General features: G+C 36.6%; 1 protein-coding gene across 5 annotated transcripts in view; it reads right to left on the bottom strand.

Annotated features, from left to right (window-relative positions):
• The window catches only part of EML5 (EMAP like 5), a 206,559-nt gene that overhangs the window by 153,700 nt on the left and 31,159 nt on the right, over positions 1 to 21,700 (bottom strand). For all 5 annotated transcript variants that reach the window (XM_021674953.2, XM_021674954.2, XM_021674952.2 and 2 more), the window contains exon 2: positions 5,473 to 5,632. In XM_021674953.2, the coding sequence (XP_021530628.2) occupies positions 5,473 to 5,632 (160 nt within the window). The remainder of the gene's footprint in view (positions 1 to 5,472; positions 5,633 to 21,700) is intronic.

The raw sequence follows: 21,700 nt of genomic DNA on the forward strand, positions 1-21,700 counted from the left end.
TAGAGTGCCTGGTATATGATTGACGTTACATAAATGTTTGCTTCATATTGTTATTACTATTAGTTTACCATAACCATAATTAGCTCTAAGAACCTATGCCCTCTAACTCTCCAAATGAGAAATGCCATCTAGTACACAGTTACAGTTTCTGCAAAGAAAGTTTCTCCTACTTAAACTCCAAAATTGGTAGAATGAATAATTTATATAAGAAGATACAGAATACAATTTGTTATGACTCTCCATCTAATCAAGCTAGCAGAAAGCCCAGAGAACAAGAAGAGATGATTTGTACCTCCTGAGAGTATTTACTATTTGGGAACCAAAGAGCATCAGCAAAAATCTAGCTAGAACAAAGATATCTACCTCTTGCTATCAGTATACTGTGTAGAGGTTAAAATTTCACAGGACAAGTATATTAAGTAAGGAATAGCCAGAGGGGTACTGTTGTCATTTCTCCTGATGTCTCTTCTGTCTGGCATAGCACATAAAATACATACAGCAAAACACAATTAGCCAAAAACTTTAAAATTCCACATATCCAAATAGAGCCTCAAGACATCTAGTTCTATACAGGCAGTAACAAACTAGACTTGATAGCACTTCCTCCATAGCCTTGATAAACGTATTATGGCCCAAACCAACATCCCTACGCAGCAACAGACAGGATGAGGTAGAAACAACAAAGCAAATACTACCTCCTCTTCTAGCTTTCTATCATTTTTTTACTTATCAATTTTTTTTCTTTTAACCCAGACTAGGAAGGTGAGAAAGATTAAAGAAAGTTTGAAGCAAAAGTAATGCTTAATCTATATCTTGGAGGACAGAGTCAGAGACAGTCTGTAAAACAGAAAGTACATTTCAGAACAAAGGACCTCAAGATTAGAGAGATCATGGTGTCAAGAGTGCCAGTAATTCAATGCAGGGGAGGGAAGGAGTGCCAACTGGAAAGTGGCAAAAGACAAGGCTGGAGAGGTAGGGCAGAAGCCAAGAGAAAGAGGTTTGTTTTTTTGATAGAATAAAGAGAGAATAGAATTCAGTTTTAAATATATAAAATGGAATATCTACAGGACATTCAAGGGTGATATTTAGAGTTGAGAGGAGAAGCCAGAGCCATTGTTAGCTGATATGGAAGTTAAAGTCATGGGCCTATATACTCACCCAGAGAATCTAAGTAAAGTGAAAAGGAAAGAAGGCTACAGACTCCTGAAGAACATTGGTATTTAAGAAGCAGACAAGGAAAGACTCCTTTAAAGATAAGAAGTAATAATAATCAGAGAGAAAGAAAACCAGATAAAGAAGCCTCTATCCATCTTCCCAGATTCCTCCCTGATCATATTCCCAGACAAAATCTTGTGTCCATTAACTGAATTGGAAGTATTCATAAAAAATCCTAGCATACCAAATATTTAAATAAGAAAAATCTCCAATACACATTAGAAGCATCCCATGAGTTTCTGCAATTGTGAAACAAAGTCAAATAAAGGTTGATTAAACTAAAGGTTGATTAAACCGAAAAGATTCTAGTATAGGGGCCAGTGTGATCTCAGTGTTCATTATGTAAGAACTAACTATTATAATGTTACAATGTAATATCTCAATTTTTACAGAAGATACAGGATCTGGTAGAGCAACAGAAGAGGACAAAATTCAATAATAATAATAAGGCACTTGAGATATGTCTAAATATCAAGAGATTACTAAAAGGCCCTTGGAAAAAACAGTGAATCTTCCTCTTCCAATATTTTTGCAACACTGACCCTCTTTATAATCAAGTGCCAAAAGTCAATGGCAAACTGATGCATTTTATTTTGTATCAGCATATAATCGACAAAATTAGGTTTAAAAAGCTTTATTTTAGTTCATACTACAAATTAGCAGAATTATAGCTGTAATTAGATTGTTAATTATGAGAAATGTGTTTTATAGATTATAGTTACATTTTCAAGGTAAAGTACCAATTAAATTTCCCATATGCCTATCCCCTCTCCCATTTACTATAAAATTTTAGTTCCTGTTTGATGTGGATTTACATAAATAGCCTTTTGGGGCCCTAATTATCTTCAGTAAGGCAAATTGTCACTTTAGCATAGATATTCAATTCATTAGAAGAAAGCCTCTGGTGGCCAGGCATGGTGGCTCACGCCTGTAATCCCAGAACTTTGGGAGGCTGAGGTGGGTGGATCACCTGAGGTCAAGAGTTCGAGGCCAGCCTGGCCAACGTGGTGAACTTCCATCTCTACTAAAAATAGAAAAATTAGCCAGGCTTGGTGGTGGGCACCTGTAATCCCAGGTACCTGGGAAGCTGAGACAGAAGAATCGCTTGAACCTGGGAGGCAGAGGTTGCATTGAGTGAAGATCACACCACTGCATTCCTGCCTGGGCAACAGAGTGAGACTTTACCTCTTAAAAAAAAAAAAAAAAAAAAGAAGGAGGAAGAAGAAGAAAGCTTCCGGAAAAAGAACAGCATTTCCACCAACTAGGAAACTTATTCATTGTATAAACCTTAAATAATCACTTGGAGTGTATAATCTAGTAGAAAAAGCAAAATTTATACATTATTTTCTATTTGGTATCTCATAAACAGTTTATAGATAAAAGCAAATAGTTATGTTCTCTCAAATATATTTTTCAAGTTAAAGAAATTTTTCATTAACAGATTTCATACTCCCAATCTTCAGTTGGTAGTAATTCCTTATATTTTACCTTTAATTGTACTTAAAACTGATGAACTTCTTTTGAAATAGAAATAACCACCTCCTAAGTTACACGTTTCGGAGGCAGAAGAGAATTGCTGTTAAAAAACATGAGTTTGGTGTATGACTGACCTGGGTTCCTGCTCTGGCTCCATTTACTAGCTGTGTAACCTGAAGTAAATTATTTAACCTCTCTGTTTCTTTATCTATAAAATAGAGATTATAATAGCATCTATTCCATAGGGTTGTTGGGAGGATTCAATGAGATAATGCAGGCTTAGCATAATGCCTGGTACTCAGTATATGCTCAACACCTTTAGCTATTATGTTTTTATGAACTTAAAATTTTAAGTAATATGTTCTCACGAAGATCTGTGATAATAAAATACATGTACCCAAGACTTTTCTTATAAGTTGCTCAAAATAAGTGAAACTAAACACTTTCAACTAGCAAAAGCTATGGGCATGATTTCTCTTTGGATATATAAAAGAAATTTCTCAGCAAGCCAATATATTACACTTAGAAAGGGCAAATTTAAAGTTAAGAAAATATCTGTATTTAATGTTATAGATGCTTATAATTAAAATGGCTTGAATTTTGTAACACCTTAAATGTTAAGTGATTTTTTAAAAATTACTTTGTAGGTTTGTTTTATAACATTTTATGCTCCTATGAAATAGGTAAATATTATTATTTCCTTTAAAAAAGAAAATGAAATTCTGACAGAACATTAAAAGACTTGAAAAATGATAGTAAAAACATGAATTAAGTCTCTGCAATTGCCAATCACTGCTATATAGTGATAAACCTAGAAGCACATTTTTTTTTCCAAATAAGAGACTCCAATTAAGTCTTTATAGATTCCATACCAGAAAGTCATCTCTTACTAATATGGACAGGAGGCAGGGAAATACTAGGGAGAAGAGGGTGGAGTCCCTGGCAAGGGCTCCACCCTCAAACCTGGACCCCTGGCCCTAAATGAGAACATGCATTCCTGTTTTCCTGCCCAAATGCTGCCTTTGCCAAAATCACCCTGGCCCACCACACCCCCCACCCGTACCCATAAAAACCCAAACTTCACTGGCAGAGGAGCAAAACAATACCACAGAGAGGGAGAGAAGAGAAGAAGTGCATGAACATCAAGAGGAGTTTGGCTGGGGATGGTCAGGGGAAGACTATTTTCCTACTCCACCCTCTTTCCAGTTCCCCATCCCACTGAGAGCCACTTCCATTGCTCAATAAAATACTCCACATATACCACCCTTCAATCTGTTTGTGTGACCTGGTTCTTCCTGGACGCTGGACAAGAATTTGGGATGCACTTAAGCCACTGCGGTTAGCAAAGCTAAAAGAGCACTGTGTGTAACGTACACCCTCTGGGGCTCCAGAGGTTGTGGATAATCCCTAGATGCTACCATGGGCAAGCCAGCAGCCAAAGGCACTCACCCCGGGTTCTGCAACTTCTTACCTGTGTGCTACCCCCTTCCACAAGGGGTTTGAGCTGGGCAGCCAAGTAAATGAGCCACACCTTGTTACAAGTCCTGTGAAAGGGTCAAGGAACTCTCTCATCTCATTACCAGAAAGTCATATTAACCTAGGCTACTCAAGGAAGCTATTCCTCAGAGTAATATATAAAAACATCTACTGGCTATCATGTTTAAGGGGATAGAACACACAGTAATTTGTTTCTGTAAAATCGAGATCTATAAAACGAATTTTACAAATTAAAAAGCAGATAATACTGTTCTAAAATTTAAAATGATTTTAAAGACTAATTTTAACATAAAACTTTTAAAGATTATAAATGAACATACCTGTAAGATCCAACTTTTTACTGGTAACTTTAAAAGTATTTTTAGGTATAACAATTTCCATAAAAGCATCACAAAAAAAAGCCCTTGGCTTATTTAACTTTTTTAAATTATTGACTAGAAGTAGATAATTTAGAAACTGATTAGTCAGTTGAGTGATAATTATATCCTTAAGTTGTGAACTTTGATTTCATATAAAAAATAACTCATAGGAATTGTTCCATTATATTCAATAAAAATATAATTTTAACAGACCTTTAAGGTAACTGGAAATTGAAATATAGGCTGGGTGCAGTGGCTCATGCCTGTAATTCCAGCACTTTGGAAGGTCAACAACACTGGAAGATAGCTTGAGGCCAGAAGTTTGAGACCAGCCTGGACAACACAGATCCCATCTCTATCCAAAAAAAAAAAAAAAAAAAAAAAAAAAAAAAAAAATCAGCCAGGCATGATGGTATGTGCCTGTATTCCTAGCTGCTCAGGAGGCTGAGGCAAGAGGACTGCTTGAGCCCAAGAGTTTGAGGCTGCAGTGAGCTATGATCATGTCACTGCACTCCAGCCTGGGCAGCAGAGTGAGACTCTGTCTCTAAAAACTAAAAAGTTATAATATATAGAGCTTTCTAAGAAACTTAATTTTCCTAAGATAATATCCATCTGTCCTATCAAAATACCCTAGCTTGAAAGAGTTATATAGAAAAATTTCTATAATAACCAGGTAATATTCCACTATATCAAAATATCTTTGGCTTTCAAGGTAGTAATTAATTCAATTGAGAAAATTCTTGATATGATTAAATAAAAACCCCACTGTTATATATCAACCACCCACCCCACCTATCCACCTCCACCTTTGGACAAACACTTTTCATCAAATGCTGTTCGATTTAATATTTACAGATTTATAATCATTTGCTATAATATACTTTAACATACAATTTAGAAAAAAAATGAAAAAACTGTCACATACCTGTCCATCTAAGTCAAACGCCAAGCAAGCTATACCATGTGTATGAACGTCCTTTAAAACTGATATGGTTTGCACAGTGTATGAATCCCAAATACAAATATAAGGCTCTTTCCCAACTTGTCCTGTTGCTACCAACACTCGTTCAGGGTGCAATGCAAGGCTGTAAAATAAGGAAATAAATATTATTAGAAATTGCTTATACAGATTTTCTAGTATTTGGTAGACGTAATACATACATATACCAGTATAAACATTAGACTTTATTCATTTTAGACAATTTGGATTTATTTTTATTATTTTCGTTGAGACGAAGTCTCGTTCTGTCAGCTAGGCTGGAGTGCAGTGGTGTGATCTCAGCTCACTGCAACCTCCATCCCACCAGGTTCAAGCGATTCTTGTGTCTCAGCCTCCCAAGTAGCTAAGATTATAGGCACCCGCCACCACACCTGGTTAATTTTTGTATTTTTAGTAGAGATGGGGTTTCTTCATGTTGAACAGGCGAACTCCAGCCTCCGAAAGTGCTGGGATTACAGCTGTGAGCCACCATGGCTGGCTGATAACTTGGATTTAAAATAAATAACTTCAATAAAAATCCACACTAACAGTTACTACTTCATAGACTATCTTATAAACAGTTAATGATAAGCTAATTATACCCTTCGTAATCCATGTAATATATTGTATGTAGCCTTCTCAAGAAAAGAACTCTAACAAGAGATCGACTGGATCACAGCAACAAATCAGTAGCCTTTTCCTCATTTAGTATTCACCTGTTTTCAAGACTCCTTTCCCATTTTACTATACCTTTTATTGGATAAAGTCAAATCAAATCTTAATGTCTAACCATGGTATTTAATAGCACCTCCTACTATAATGCTAATTCTTAAATTATAAATCCCATTTTAAGAAACAGAAAGGTCACCTATAATTCACAGAAAATAACCTATGAGTCTCTTAAAAACAAGACAAAAACCTAACAGTTGGTAATGGTTTAGGTACATTAGTAGAAGGCAGGGAAAAATATAAATTTCTGTTTAATAATTTTTTCTGTATGTTGATATAGAATATCAGATTTTCCTTTGAGATGAAAAAGAAAATCACTCCTGGCATCAGGGTGGAGAATCAACTAAAAGGAGAAAAGTAGGAGGAAATTAAAACAGAATCAAGGCTGGGTGTAGTGGCTCATGCCTGTAAAACCTGTGCTTTGAGAGGCCAGGAGTTGAAGATCAGCCTGGCCCTTGTCTGTACACAAAAAAATTTTTTTAATTAGCCAGGCAGGTAGCACACCCCTCTATTCCCAGCTGCTTGGGAGGCTGAAGTGGGAAGATTGCTTGAACCCAGGAGTTCAAGGCTGCAATGAGCTATGTCTGTACCACTGCATTCCAGCCTGGGCTTCTGAGCCAGATCCTGTCTCTAAAGTAAACAAAGACAAAATTAACAGACTGGATGCAGGGGACAAGGGGAAGATAGGGGTCTGAGATGACTCTTGGTTTCTGGCTTAGACATTTGAATGGTTTGGGGTGGGTAAACATCAAGTCAGGGAATACTAAAGGAGTAATCAATGGGAGAGAATATGTGTGGGAATATCAGGTTGGTTCAACATAGGAAATCAAGAAATATGGCATATTAACAGAATAAAGGACAAAAAACTCCCATACATGTTCATCTCAATAGACACAGAAAAATTATTGGACAAAATCCAATCCCTTCATGATAAAAACACGTAACAAACTAGAAACTGAAGGAAACTTCCTCAAGCCAACAAAGGACCTCTACATAAACCCACAGCTAATAGCATATTTAATGATGAAAGCCTGAAAGCTCTCCCACTAAGTAAAGGGAAAAAACAAGGATGTCAGTTCTTGCCACTCATTTAAATTGGTCATAGACATTCTAGCCAAAAAAAATAGCCCAGGAAAAGGAAAAAAAGTAAAAGTAAAGATCTCTACTGGCAGATGACATGATCACATATACAGAAAATCCTAAGGAATCCACAAAGAAACAACCAAAAAATGAAGAGCTAGTATGAGTTCAGCAAGGTTGTAGGATATAAGATCAACATAAAAAATCTATTGCATTTCTATACGCTAGCAAAGAACAATCAAAAAATTAAAGAATATAATCCCACTTACAGTAACATCAAGATGAGTAAAACATTTAGGAATAAATTAAAGTACAAAATTTGTACACTGAAAACTACAAAACCCCACTGCGGAACATTTAAAAAGATCTAAATAAATGGAAAGACAAAAAAAAAATGGAAAGATATCTCATGTTCTAGGCTTAGATGAATGTATTATTTGTAAGATGGTAATACTTCTCAAATTGATCTACAGAGTCAACACAATCTTTATCAAAATACTAGTGGTCTTTCTTGAAGAACTGACAAGCTGATTCTAAAATTCAGAAAGACTCAGAATAGCCAGAACTATCCTGAAAAACAAGAACAAAGTTGGAAGAATCACACTTTCCAATTTCGAAATTTATAAACTTACTACAAAACTACAGTAATCAAGACAGTGTGGTACTGGCATAAGGATATGCAGATCAATGAAACAGGATTGAAAGTCCAGAAGTAAACCCATACATTTGTGGTCAACTGATTTTAACAAGGGTGGTGCCAAGACAATTCAATGGGGGAGAAAATGGTCATTTCAACAAATGGTACTGGGACACCTGAATATTGATCCACAGACAAAAGAATAAATTTGGACCCATGTCTCAAACCATATACAAATGTCAACTCAACATGGATCAGAGGCTAAAATAATTGTTAAAACTCTTGGAAGAAAACATAGGTATAAATCTTACTGATCTTAGATGAAGCAGTGGTTTCTCAGCTATGACACCAAAGCATTAGTGACAAAAGAAAAAAAGCAGATAAAATGGACTTAAACAAAATTAAAAAGTTTTATGCTTTAAAGGACAACCATCAAGAATACAGTAATGCAACCCAGAATGGGAGAAAATATTTGCAAAGCACATATCTGATAAGTGACTTGTATTAAGAAAATATAAAGAATTCCTACAAATCAACAATAAAGCTACAAATAATTCAGTTTTTTAAATAAAGGATTTTAACAGACATTTCCCCAAGGAAGATATACAAATGGCACATAAAAAGATGGTCAATGGCCAGACGTGGTGGCTAAAGCCTGTAATTCCAGCACTCTGGGAGGCCGAGGTGGGCGGATCATGAGGTCAGGAGATCAAAACCATCCTGGCTAACACGGTGAAACTCCATCTCTACTAAAAATACAAAAAAATTAGCCAGGCGTGGTGGCATGCACCTGTAATCTCAGCTACTCGGGAGACTGAGGCAAGACAATCACTTGAACTTGGGAGGCGGAGGCTGCAGTGAGCCAAGATTGCGTCACTGCACTCCAGCCTAGGCAACAGAGTGAGACTTCATTTCAAAAAAAAAAAAAAAAAAATTTCATTTTTTCCTCTTTCTCTTTCCTTCCTTTTCTTGCTTTCTTCCTTTCTCTCTCTTTCTCTCCTTTCTATTTATTTATTTGAGACAGGGTCTCACTCTGTCACCCTGCTAGAGTACAGGAACACAATCACCACTCACTGCAGCCTCGACCTCCTAGACTCAAGCCTCATCCTCCTGCTTTAGCCTCTCAAGTAGCTGAGACTACAGATGGGTGCTACCACACCTGGCTATTTCTTTGTAGAGATGGGGTCTCCCTATCTTACCCAGACTGATCTCAAACTATTGGGTTTAAGAGACCTTCCCACCTCAGGCTCTCAAAATGCTGGGATTACAGGCATGAGCCACTACTTCCAGTCCACTTCTATAGATGGAGTTTTGCTCTTGTTGCCCAGGCTGGGGTGCAATGGCACAATCTCGGCTCACTGCAACCTCCACATCCTAGGTTCAAGCAATTACTTGTCTCAGCCTCCCAAGTAGCTGGGATTAGAGGCATGCACCACCACTCCCAGCTAATTTTTTTGTATTTATAGTAAAGACAAGGTTTCGCCATGTTGACCAGACTGGTCTCAAACTCCTGACCTAAGGTGATCCACTGCCTTGGCCTCCCAAAATGCTGGGATTAGAGGTATGAGCCACAGTGCCTAATCCACTTCTATATTTTAAAAGCAGAAAATATGAAGTATCGACAAAGATATGGAAAAATTGTAACCCTTAAACACTGCTGTGGGATTATAAAATGATCCAGCCTCTTTGGAAAACCGTTTGGTAGCTATTCAAAAAGCTAAAAAAAAGTTACCGTATGATCCAGCAATTCTATTCCTAGATGTATTCCCAAAAGGAATGAGAACATATGTTCACACAAAACTTGTACAAAAATGTTCACAAGCAGTATTCTTCATAATGGCCAAAAAGTAGAAACAATCCAAATGTCTGACTGAATCATAAATAAATAAAATGTGGCATCCACACAAAAATTACAAAAGGAATAAAGCATTGATACATGCTACAACATGGATGAACCCTGAAAACATTATGCTTAGTGAAAGAAAACAGACATATAAGGGCCACATGTTGTATTAATCCAGTATGAAATGTCCAGAATACACAAATCCATAAAGAAAGCAGATTAGTGATTTCCAGAGGCTGGAAGGAGAGGAGAATGGATAAGGACTGCTAATTTTTCAGGGGTGATATTCTGAAATTAGATAGAAGTGATGGTTCCAGAACTTTGTGACTACACTAAAAGTCACTGAATTGTGCACTTAAGGTGTAAATTTTATACTATATGAATCATATCTCAGTTTTTAAAAAGTGAAAAAAATACTGACATTACAGTCTGTATATATATTTTTTGTTTTTCAGAATTTTTGTTTTATTCTACCTTAAGTTCTGGGGTACATGTGCAGATCATGCAGGATTGTTGCATAGGTACATACATGCCATGGTGGTTTGCTGTCTCCATTCCCCTGTCACCTACATCTGGCATTTCTCCCAGTGTTATCCCTTCCCAACCTCCCCACCCCACACTGTCCCTCCCCAAGCCCCCCACCCCCCAATATACCCCAGTGTGTGATGTTCCCCTCCCTGTGCCCATGTGTTCTCACTGTTCAACACTCACCTATGAGTTTCTTGAGAATATGTAGTGTTTGGTTTTCTGTTTTTGTGTCAGTTTGCTGAGAATGATGGTTTCCAGATTCATCCATGTCCCTACAAAGGACACTAACTCATCATTTTTTATGGCTGCCTAGTATTCCATGGTGTATATGTGCCACATTTTCCTTGTCCAGTCTATCACTGATGAGCATTTGGGTTGGTTCCAGGTCTTTGCTATTGTATACAGTGCTGCAATGAACATATGTGTGCATGTGTCTTTATAATAGAACGATTTATAATCCTTTGGATATATACCCAGTAATGGGATTGCTGGGTTAAATGGAATTTCTATTTCTAGGTCCTTGAGAAATCGCCACACTGTCTTCCACGATGGTTGAACTAATTTATACTCACACCAACAGTGTAAAAGTGTTCCTATTTCTCCACATCCTCTCCAGCATCTGCTGTCTCCGGATTTTTTAATGATCACCATTCTAACTGGTGTGAGATGGTATCTCAGTGTGGTTTTGATTTGCATTCCTCTAATGACTAGTGATGAGCACTTTTTAATATGTTTGTTGGCCTCATATATGTCTTCTTTCGAAAAGTGTCTGTTCATGTCCTTTCCCCACTTTTGAATGGGTTTGTTTGCTTCTTGTAAATCTATTTTTGTTCTTTGTAGATTCTAGATATTAGCCCTTTGTCAGATGTGTAGATTGCAAAAATTTTTTCCCATGCTGTTGGTTGCTGTTTCACTCTAATGATTGTTTCTTTTGCTGTACAGAAGCTCTGGAGTTTAATTAGATCCCATTTGTCTATTTTGGCTTTTGTTGCCAGTGCTTTTGGTGTTTTAGTCATGAAGTCCTTGCCTATGCTTATGTCCTGAATGGTTTTGCCTAGGTTTTCTTCTAGGGTTTTTATGGTGTTAGGTCATATGTTTAAGTCTTTAATCCATCTGGAGTTAATTTTAGTGTAAGGTGTCAGGAAGGGGTCCAGTTTCTGTTTTCTGCACATGGCTAGCCAGTTATCCCAACACCATTTATTAAACAGAGAATCCTTTCCCCATTGCTTGTTTTTGTGAGGTTTGTCAAAGATCAGATGGTTATAGATGTGTGGCATTGCCTGCAAGGCCTCTGTTCTGTTCCATTGGTCTATATCTCTGTTTTGGTACCCGTACCATGCTGTTTTGATCACTGTAGCCTTGTAGCATAGTTTGAAGTCCGGTAGCATGATGCCTCCAGCTTTGTTCTTTTTGCTTAGAATTGACTTGGCTATGTGGGCTCTCTTTTGGTTCCATATGAAGTTTAAGGTGGTTTTTTCCAGTTCTGTGAAGAGGGTCATAGGTAGCTTGATGGGGATAGCATTGAATCTATAAATTACTTTGGGTAATATGGCCATTTTCACAATATTGATTCTTTCTAACCATGAGCATGGAATGTTCTTCCATCTGTTTGTATCCTCTCTTATTTCCTTGAGCAGTGGTTCACAGTTCTCCTTGAAGAGGTCCTTTACATCCTTTGTTAGCTGTATTCCTATGTATTTTATTCTCTTTGTAGCAATTGTGAATGGGAGTTTGCTCTTGATTTGGTTCTCTTTTAGTGTGTTATTGGTATATAGGAATGCTTGTGATTTCTGTACATTGATTTTGTATCCTGACACTTTGCTGAAGTTGCTTATCAGTTTCAGAAGATTTTGGGCTAGACAATGGGGTCTTCTAAATATACAATCATGTCGTCTGCAAATAGAGACAATTTGACTTCCTCCTTTCCTAACTGAATATCATTAATTTCTTCTTCTTGCCTGACTGCTCTGGCTAGAACTTCCAATACTATATTGAATAGGAGTGATGAGAGAGGGCATCCTTGTCTAGTGCCTGATTTCAAAGGGAATGCTTTCAGTTTTTGCCCATTCAGAATGATATTGGCTGTGGGTTTGTCGTAAATAGCTTCTAGTATTGACCTGGTATCCCGCAGCCATGATAAATTCACTGAGTTTAAGGAGTTGTTTTTTTTGTGTGAGTTTTTAAAAAATAAATTATTTGGAATTTTCTATGTAGGCAATCATATTGTCTAAGAATAGAGACAATTTATTTCTTTTCTTTCTATAAACCTTTTCTTTTTATTTCTTGTCTGACTGCACTGGTTTGAACTTCTAGCAAGATGTTTATTTTTAATTTTTAATTTGCGTATTATACTTTAAGTTCTGGGATACATGTGAAGAACATGCAGGTTTGTTGCATAGGTATACATGTGCCATGGTAGTTTGCTGTACCCATCAACCCAACATCTACATTAGGTATTTCTCCTAATGCTATCCCTCCCCTTGTCCCTCCATCCCCAAGTAGGCCCCTGTGTGTGATGCTCCTCTCCCTATGCCCATATCTTCTTATTTTTCAACTCCCACTTATGAGTGAGAACATGCGGTGTTTGGTTTTCTGTTCCTGTGTTAGTTTGCTGAGAATGATGGTTTCCAGCTTCATCCATGTCCCTGCAAAGGACATGTACTCATATTCTTTTTTATGGCTACATACTATTCCATGGTGTATATGTGCCACATTTTCTTTATCCAGTCTATCACTGATGGGCATTTGGGTTGGTTCCAAGTCCTTGTCATTGTGAACAGTGCTGCAATAAACATATGTGTGCATGTGTCTTTATAGAATGATTTCTAGTGTTTTTAAAATTGCATTTTAGGTTTTGGGGTACATGTGAAGAACATGTAAGATTGTTGAATAGGTACATACATGCCCCTACAAAGAACACAAACTCATCGTTTTTTATGGCTGCACAGTATTCCATGGTGTGTATGTGCCACATTTTCCCTGTCCAGTCTATCATCAATGGGCATTTGGGATGGTTCCAAGTCTTTGCTATTGTAAACAGTGCTGCAATGAACATTCGTGTGCGTGTGTCCTTATTATAGAATGATTTAAAATCCTTTGGATATATACCCAGTAATGGGATTGCTGGGTCAAATGGAATTTTTATTTCTAGGTCCTTGAGGAATTGCCTTTTTTTTTTTTTTCGAGACAGTGTCTCACTCTGCCACCCAGGCTGGAGTGCAGTGGTGCAATCGCGGCTCACTGTAACCTCCACCTTCTGGGTTCAAGTGATTCTCCTGCCTCAGCCTCCTGAGTAGTTGAGATTACAGGTGAGCACCACCACGCCCAGCTAATTTTTGTATTTTTAGTAGAGACGGGGTTTCACCATGTTGGTCAGACTGGTCGTGAACTCCTGACTTCGTGATCCACCCACCTTGGCCTCCCAAAATGCTGGGATTACAGGCGTAAGCCACTGTGCCCAGCTTATAGTAGAATCATTTCTAATCCTTTGGGTATATACCCAGTAATGAGATTGCTGGGTCAAATGGTATTTCTAGGTCTAGATCCTCGAGGAATCGCCACACTGTCTTCCACAATGGTTGAACTAATTTACACTCCCACCAACAGTGTAAAAGTGTTCCTATTTCTTCACATCCTCTCCAGCATCTGTTCTTTTCTGACTTTTTAATGATTGCCATTCTAACTGGCATGAGATGGTATCTCATTTGGTTTTGATTTACATTTCTCTAATGATCAGTGATGAACTTTTTTTTTCATATGTTTGTTGGCCACATAAATGTCTTCTTTTGGAAAGTGTCTATTCATATTCTTCGCCCACCTTTTGATGGGATTGTTTGTTTTTTTCTTGTAAATTTGTTTAAGTTCCTTGTAGATTCTGGATAGTAGCCCTTTGTCAGATGGATAGATTGCAATTTTTTCTCCTATTCTGTAGGTTGCCAGTTCATTCTGATGATAGTTTCTAAATATATATGCAACCAATACAGGAGCACCCAGATTCATAAAGCAAGTTCTAAGAGACTTACAAAGAGATTTAGACTCCAACACAATAATAGTGGGAGACTTTAACACCCCACTGTCAATATTAGACAGATCAATGAGACAGAAAAATAATAATGATATTCAGGACTTGAACTCAGCTCTGTACCAAGTGGATCTAATAGGTATCTACAGAACTCTCCACCCCAAGTCAACAGAATATACATTCTTCTCAGCACCATACAGCACTTATTCTAAAATTGACCACATAATTGGAAATAAAACATTCCTCAGCAAACGTAAAAAAACAGAAATCATAACAAACAGTTTCTCAGACCACTGCAATCAAATTAGAACTCAGGATTAAGAAACTGACTCAAAACCACTACAACTACACAAAAGGTGAACAACTTGCTTATGATTGACTACTGGGTGAGTAACAAAATTAAGGCAGAAATAAATAAGTTCCTTGAAACCAGTGAGAACAAAGACACAACATACCAGAATCTCTGGGACACAACTAAAGCAGTGTTTAGAGGAAAATTTACAGCACTAACTGCCCACAGGAGAAAGCAGGAAATATCTAAAATTGACACCCTAATATTACAATTAAAAGAACTAGAGAAGCAAGAGCAAACAAATTCAAAAGCTTGCAGAAGACATGAAATGACTAAGATCAGAGCAGAACTGAAGGAGATAGAGCCACAAAAAACCCTTCAAAAAAAATCAATGAATCTAGGAGCTGGTTTATTGAAAAGATTAACAAAATAGATAGACCGCTATCCAGACTAATAAAGAAGAAAAGACAGAAGAATCAATTAGACACAATAAAAAATGATAAAGAGGATATCACCATGATCCCAAAGAAATACAAACTACCATCAGAGAATACTATAAATACCTCTATGCAAATAAACTAGAAAATCTAGAAGAAATGGGTAAATTCCTAGACACATACACCCGCCCAAGACTAAACCAGAAAGAAGTTGAATCCCTAAATAGAACAATAATAAGTTCTAAAATTGAGGCAGTAATTAATAGCCTACCAACCAAAATAAGCCTATGACCTCACAGATTCACAGCTGAATTCTACCAGAGGTACAAAGAGGAGCTGGTACCATTCCATTTAAAACTGTTTCAAACAATAGAAAAAGAGGGACTCCTCCCTAACTCATTTTATGAGGCTGGCATCATCCTGATACCAAAACTTGGCAGAGACACAAAACAAAAAAAGAAAATTTCAGGCCAATATTACTGATGAACATCGATGTGAAAATACTCAATAAAATAGCAGGATGTTTAATTAGAAGTGACAGGAATTAAGACTCTTGTCTTTTTCCTGATTTTACAAGGAAAACATCCAGTCTCTCACCATTAGGCATAAACTTAGATGTAGGTTTTTTACACATGCTTTTATAGCTGGGTTAAAGAAGTGGCCTTCTAGTCCTAGTTTGCTAAGCATTAAAAAAAAATATGAATAGGTATTACATTCTGTCAAATGCTTTTCCTGTATCTACTGAGATAGTCATCTGGTTTTTCTTCTTTAGTCTGATAATACAGAGAATCACACTGATTAATTTTCAAATATTGAACCAGCCTTGTATTCCTGGAATGAACCCTACCTGTTCATAACATATGATCCTACTGATAGATTTCATTTGCTTATTAGCTTATTTTGTTGAGAATTTTTACATCTATATTAATGAGGGACATTAGGCTGTAGTTTTTCTTCAAATGTTTGTCTGGATTTTCTATTAGAGCGATTTCAGCCTCATAAACACAGTTGAGTAGTCCTTCCTCTTCTATTTTCTATAAGCAATTGTGTGGAATTGGAATCATTTCTTCTTGTGAGTTTGATATCTTTCAAGGGAATAGTTCCTTTCATCTCAGTTGTCAAATGCATAACTTGTTTATATTAATACCTTATTCTCCTTTTAACGTCTTTAGGTCAGTAGCGATATCCTGATGAATACTGGTAATTTTAGTCTTCTCCTTTTTATTCTTGGTCAGCCTAACTAGAAATTTATCAATTTGATCCTTTTCAAAGAACTTTAGGTTTGATTTTTCTCTATTGTTTTGTTGTTTACACTAATTTCTGTCTTATTTTCTACTTTGTTTGCTTTTGAGTTTGCTCTTTCATTTCTGTTTTCTTAACTTAGACTCTTAGGGCAGAAATCTGGCTACAGTGTAGCTCAGCTGGGTCCTCTGCATATAGTCTCACAAGGCCAAAAGTCAAGGTATTAACACAGCTGAATTCCTTTCTAGAGTCTTTGGGGATGAGTCAGCTTCCAAGTTCATTCAGAAGATTAGCTGAATTCAATTCCTTGTGGTAAAAGGACTGAGGCTTTCATTCCCCTGCTGGCTGTCAAGGAGGAACGGCTCATCTCCTCAAGGCCAACTGCATGCCACATCATGTTACCACCTCCATCTTCAAATCAGAAACGGCACATTGAGTTCTTTTCAAGCTTTGAGTCTTTCTGACTTCTGCTCCATGTCTTTTCATTCCAGCTAAAGAAAATTATTTGCTTTTAAGGGCTCACATAATTAGATTGGGCCCATCTAGATAATTCAAGATAGTCTCAATATCTTAAGGTCCATCCATACCTTAAAGCTGCAAAGTCATGTCATGTGTGCTACATTTAACATAAAAAATTCATAGATTCCAGGAATTAGAGTACAGATATCTTTGGGGCCAGTCTGGATACCATGCAGACACAGAAATTGAGTCCACTAGAGAATTATTTCTATTTGTATATTTTCAGTTCTAAGTATTCCATTTTTATACAATTTCTATTTCTTTGCTGAGAACTTCCAACATTCTATTTATATTTTTTCACAAATTCAACATCTAGGTCATCTTGGGGCTGACAACTGTTGTCTTTTATAAATTGTTGAGATTTTAGTAATTTTTATGTGCTAATTTTGAGTTATATCCTAAGCAGTTTGAATATTATGTTATAAACTCTGGATCCTCTTAAAATTTTCCAGAGAATGCTGATATTTTTGTTTATTGCAGCAGGCAAGCAATCCAATTAGGTTCAAGGCACATAACCCAGCCCTCCTTCTGGGGTTCCAGTGTTAGTTTAGTTTTAAAGTCTTTGCAGTGCTATCACATGAACACACACCACAGGGGCAAATCTGAAACCTGAATGATTGTAGGTCAGTTCTCAAAGCCTCTGATATGCAGGCAGTTCCTGCATGTGCAGATAGAATTAAGTCAGGGACATCAAATATAACCTTATGAAGACGACCTTGAGCTCCCTATCCCCTATAATCTCCAACAACCATTATACTGGGGCTAAGAGTCTAGGGTATTAGCCTCTGCATACTACCATGCACTTCCCACAACTGGGCCTGCCTCTGGACAAAAAGCATTTTTCCTATTTTTAAATTGGTTATTTGTCATAATATTGTTGCACTGTAAGAGTTCTTAATATATTCTTGGTACAATTCTTTTCTCAAGTATATTTTTTTGCATATGTGTATCTGCTTGTGGCCTGCCTTTTAATTTTCTTAATATATGTAAAAAAGCAAAATATTTTAATTTGTTAAAGAAGAGTCTTATTTTGGACTAATTTGAGACTTATAAAAATGTACAAAATAGTACAGTTTTCTTATATCCCTCATCACATTTCATTATAATATAAACATTTTACATAACCACTTTACAGTCATCAGGAAGAGGAAGGAAATTAACATTAGTAAAATATCATTAGCTAAACTAAAAACCTTATTCAAAATTCACCATTTTTTCTACTAATGTCTCTTTTCTGTTCCAAGATCCTATCCAGGATCCCATGCAGCATTTTAACTGTTATTCCCCCTCAGCAACTTCCAGTCTCTGTAACACTTCCTTAGACTTTCCTTTCCTTTCATAGCCTGGAAACTTTTGAAGAGTACTAACTAGTTATTTCAGAGAATGTCTCCAAATTTTGATTTGTCATGTTTTCTCATGATTAAAGTGAGGTTATGCATTTGGGGCAAAAATACCACAAAAATTACATCTGTCCTTCTTTGCACATCATATCAGAAGGTTTAGGGTATCAATATCTATTATTACTGATGATGTTTACGTCAATCCCTTGGTTAAACAGTACATGCCACTGTAAAGTTACTAAGAAGTTTTTCTTTGTAGTCACTAAGTATGCTAGAGGAGATACTGTGAGACTCTGCAAATCCTATTTCTCTCTTCAAATTTTCACCCACTAATTTTAGCATCTATTGGCAGATTCTGTCTGTAATGTTTACTACTACAATATTTCCATAATGTGATTGTCTTTTTTTTTGACAGAGTTTTGCTTTGTCACCCAGGCTAGAGTGCAATGGTGCAATCTTGGCTCACTGCAACCTCTGCTTCCCAGGTTCAAGTGATTCTCTTGCCTCAGCCTCCCGAGTAGCTGGGATTACAGGCACCCGCCACCATGCCTGGCTATTTTTTTGTATTTTTAGTAGAGACAGGGTTTCACCATATTGGTCAGGCTGGTCTCAAATTCCTGATCTAAGGTGATGTACCCGCCTTGGCCTCCCAAAGTGCTGGGATTACAGGTGTGAGACACCATGCCTGGCCCATAATGTGGTTCTCTTTTCTCCCTCTTTTCTTCGACATTTATTAACTAGAATTCTACTACAAGGAAGTTATCTTTTCTCCCCAATTTATTTAACTCATCATCTATTTATATCAGCTTGAACTCATGAATATTTTCTTTCAAAAGTTAGCAAACTTTTTCTGTAAAGGGCCAGCGAGTAAATGATTTATGCTCTGTGGGCCATATAGTTTCTATCACAACTACTCAACTGGGCTGTTACAACACTAAATCAGACATGGATAATATGTAAACCATGCATTCCCGTTGGGAGCAGTATCATCTCCAAAAGGGAAAAACTTAGTTCTTAAATGCATAGAGGTTTGATTGCATAAAGCACAGAAATAAATTCAACACAGGAACTGATATACAGCGTATCTGTGGTATTAAAATTTTGTAGTGGGTACTAAAATGTTCACATCTCATGTTGAAATGTAATCCTCAATGCTGGAGGTGGTGCCTGGTAGGAGGTGATTGGATCATGGGGGTAGTTTCTCATGAATGGTTTACACCATCCTCTCAGTGCTGTTCTCATGATAGTGAGTTCTCATGAGACCTCCTCACCCCGCTTCCTTCTCCTCTAGCCATGTGAAGTGCCTTGCTTCTCCATTGCCTTCTGCCATGACTGGAAGCTTCCTGAGGCCTCCCCAGAAGCAGAAACTGCTATGCTTCCTATATAGCCTGATGAACTGTGAACCAGCTAAACCTTTTTTTCTTTATAAATTACCCAGTCTCAGGTATTTCTTTATAGCAGTGTGAGAATGGACTAATACAGGTGTTTAGGAGAAAGAAAATACCTAAAAAAGCTCTTTAGGGGGCAGTAATAAAAATGCAGTTGTAAAATACTGAGGTAAATAGTCATATCTGCATTCCAATAAAACCTTATTTACAAAAATAGGTGGCAAGCTAGATTAGCCTATAGTATGTTGTTTGTTGACCCGTTTTATTCTAGGGGTTACAATTCAATACCATTATTCTGTATGTTGTAACTCAAATTGTTCCATCATTGGCCTTCAGACAATCTTAAAGTCAGCTTCCATATTCTTTTAATAAGGCATCATCTCTTTTTGAGCACTTACTTACTTGTACCACAAAATAGTCCAGTATTTTTTCTGCCCTAACCCTATAATCAAATACTTCTCTAGGAAGCCCTAGTTCCTCTTATTGAACACTGGTGTTCAGAGAACAAGATCAGGATGCTAGAAGTGATCATTGTTATTGGAAGATTAGCACTTGCTTCTGGGCTGTCTCAGCAGACAGAACCAGGAAATTTACTTATGTATACTAACCCATGCATACATTCTATATAGTCTGTATACATAGATACATTCTGTATCTAAGTATTTAAAAATCATGAATTCCTTTCAACACTTCAGATTCTAATCCGAAACCACAGGGTTCATCTAAAACTTCTCCCTTTATTTATAACTTCTTCCTCTAAGAGTGAGAAACTAGGCTCTAATATCTATGGTTTATTTACTTATTGTAGTATACACAAATACATTTCAGAATTGGCAGCCCTGTAGAGAACAATTTTACTAACTAGATTATAGCATTATATGCAGTGTTTTGGTTTTTTTTTTGTCTTTATCCTTATAGTTTAGATACTGTTTTTCAGTTATTTAGGTTCATTGTTCGCTACAAAGCTCAGCAGCAGAGGAGAGGAGAGAGAGTTTGTGAAAAGGCAGCTGAAATTGGATAGTCACTTTGCAGTTTTGGTATTCTCTGTTTAAATAATGCTGGGGCTATGGTTTGTACAAAAAGTCTACGGAAGAGATTTTGGGAGGTTACTAACTACATACTTGCCATTGTCTTCAGTTACCCAGAGGTCTGATAAGTTATTTTAATGAGGTTCAATTTATAATTTTACTTTTTATAATATACGCTTTTTGTGTTCTATTTTGCTTTTTCCAGAAATTTTATAGTTTTTCCTCTCACATTTTCAATTTTACATATGGTGAGGTATATGCTGGGGTTCATTTTTTCCTCATAATAGACATTCAGCTGTTTTCGCATCATTTGTTGACAAGAGATCATTCAGTACAGAGAAAAAATGCTGATGTAGGTTAAGGCGAGAACATTTCTGAAAGAGGGAAAAAAGAGTGGGATCTAGTGCACAAGCAGAAGGATTAATATTGGATAGGAGCGGAATGTATTGCTTTTGGAGAGTTGGAATCTGAAGATTCTCTTCTGCTGGGTCAAATTTTCTTAATGAGAATGAAAGCATGAGTGTTGTTCAGGTATTCTTCAGGTCAACAATATCTTACAGTTAAGTTTTATCCACATAATGCCTGGTATATTGCTGAACATATAGTGAAACTCAACATTATAGATTAATTTGGGAGACAAATGACAGATGCAATCATCTGAAGGTATATTCTAAAATATTTAACAAGATTATTATCCATTCTAAAACATTTACCCTATTCTAAAACATTTAACAAGGTTATTACCCATCCATATTGTGACACTATCATCTACTATCATCTGAAATATATGGAAAAGAACAAATTTTTTTTAAAGTTCTTCCTATTAATATTGCTGAGTAATGGAAATTAATTAGGTACAAGCACTGTCATCAAATCCCACAATTACATATTAAATTGCTTTAAGTATTTAATCACTAAATTTATCATAACTATAAGGAAATAACATGTTAAACAAAGTGAGCTATCATCTTCTTCACAGATCTCCTTTCTTCCATGCAAACATATTAATCAACGTTCCTTTAAATTTATCTCACACATCTCAAATGAGCACTGTACACTATTAGACAACTCTATTAAACACTTAGCTGAT

The sequence above is a fragment of the Aotus nancymaae genome, unplaced genomic scaffold (assembly GCF_030222135.1).
Source record: "Aotus nancymaae isolate 86718 unplaced genomic scaffold, 86718_ANA_hifiasm-v0.15.2.pri h1tg000011l, whole genome shotgun sequence".
In the NCBI taxonomy this organism is placed as follows: domain Eukaryota; kingdom Metazoa; phylum Chordata; class Mammalia; order Primates; family Aotidae; genus Aotus; species Aotus nancymaae.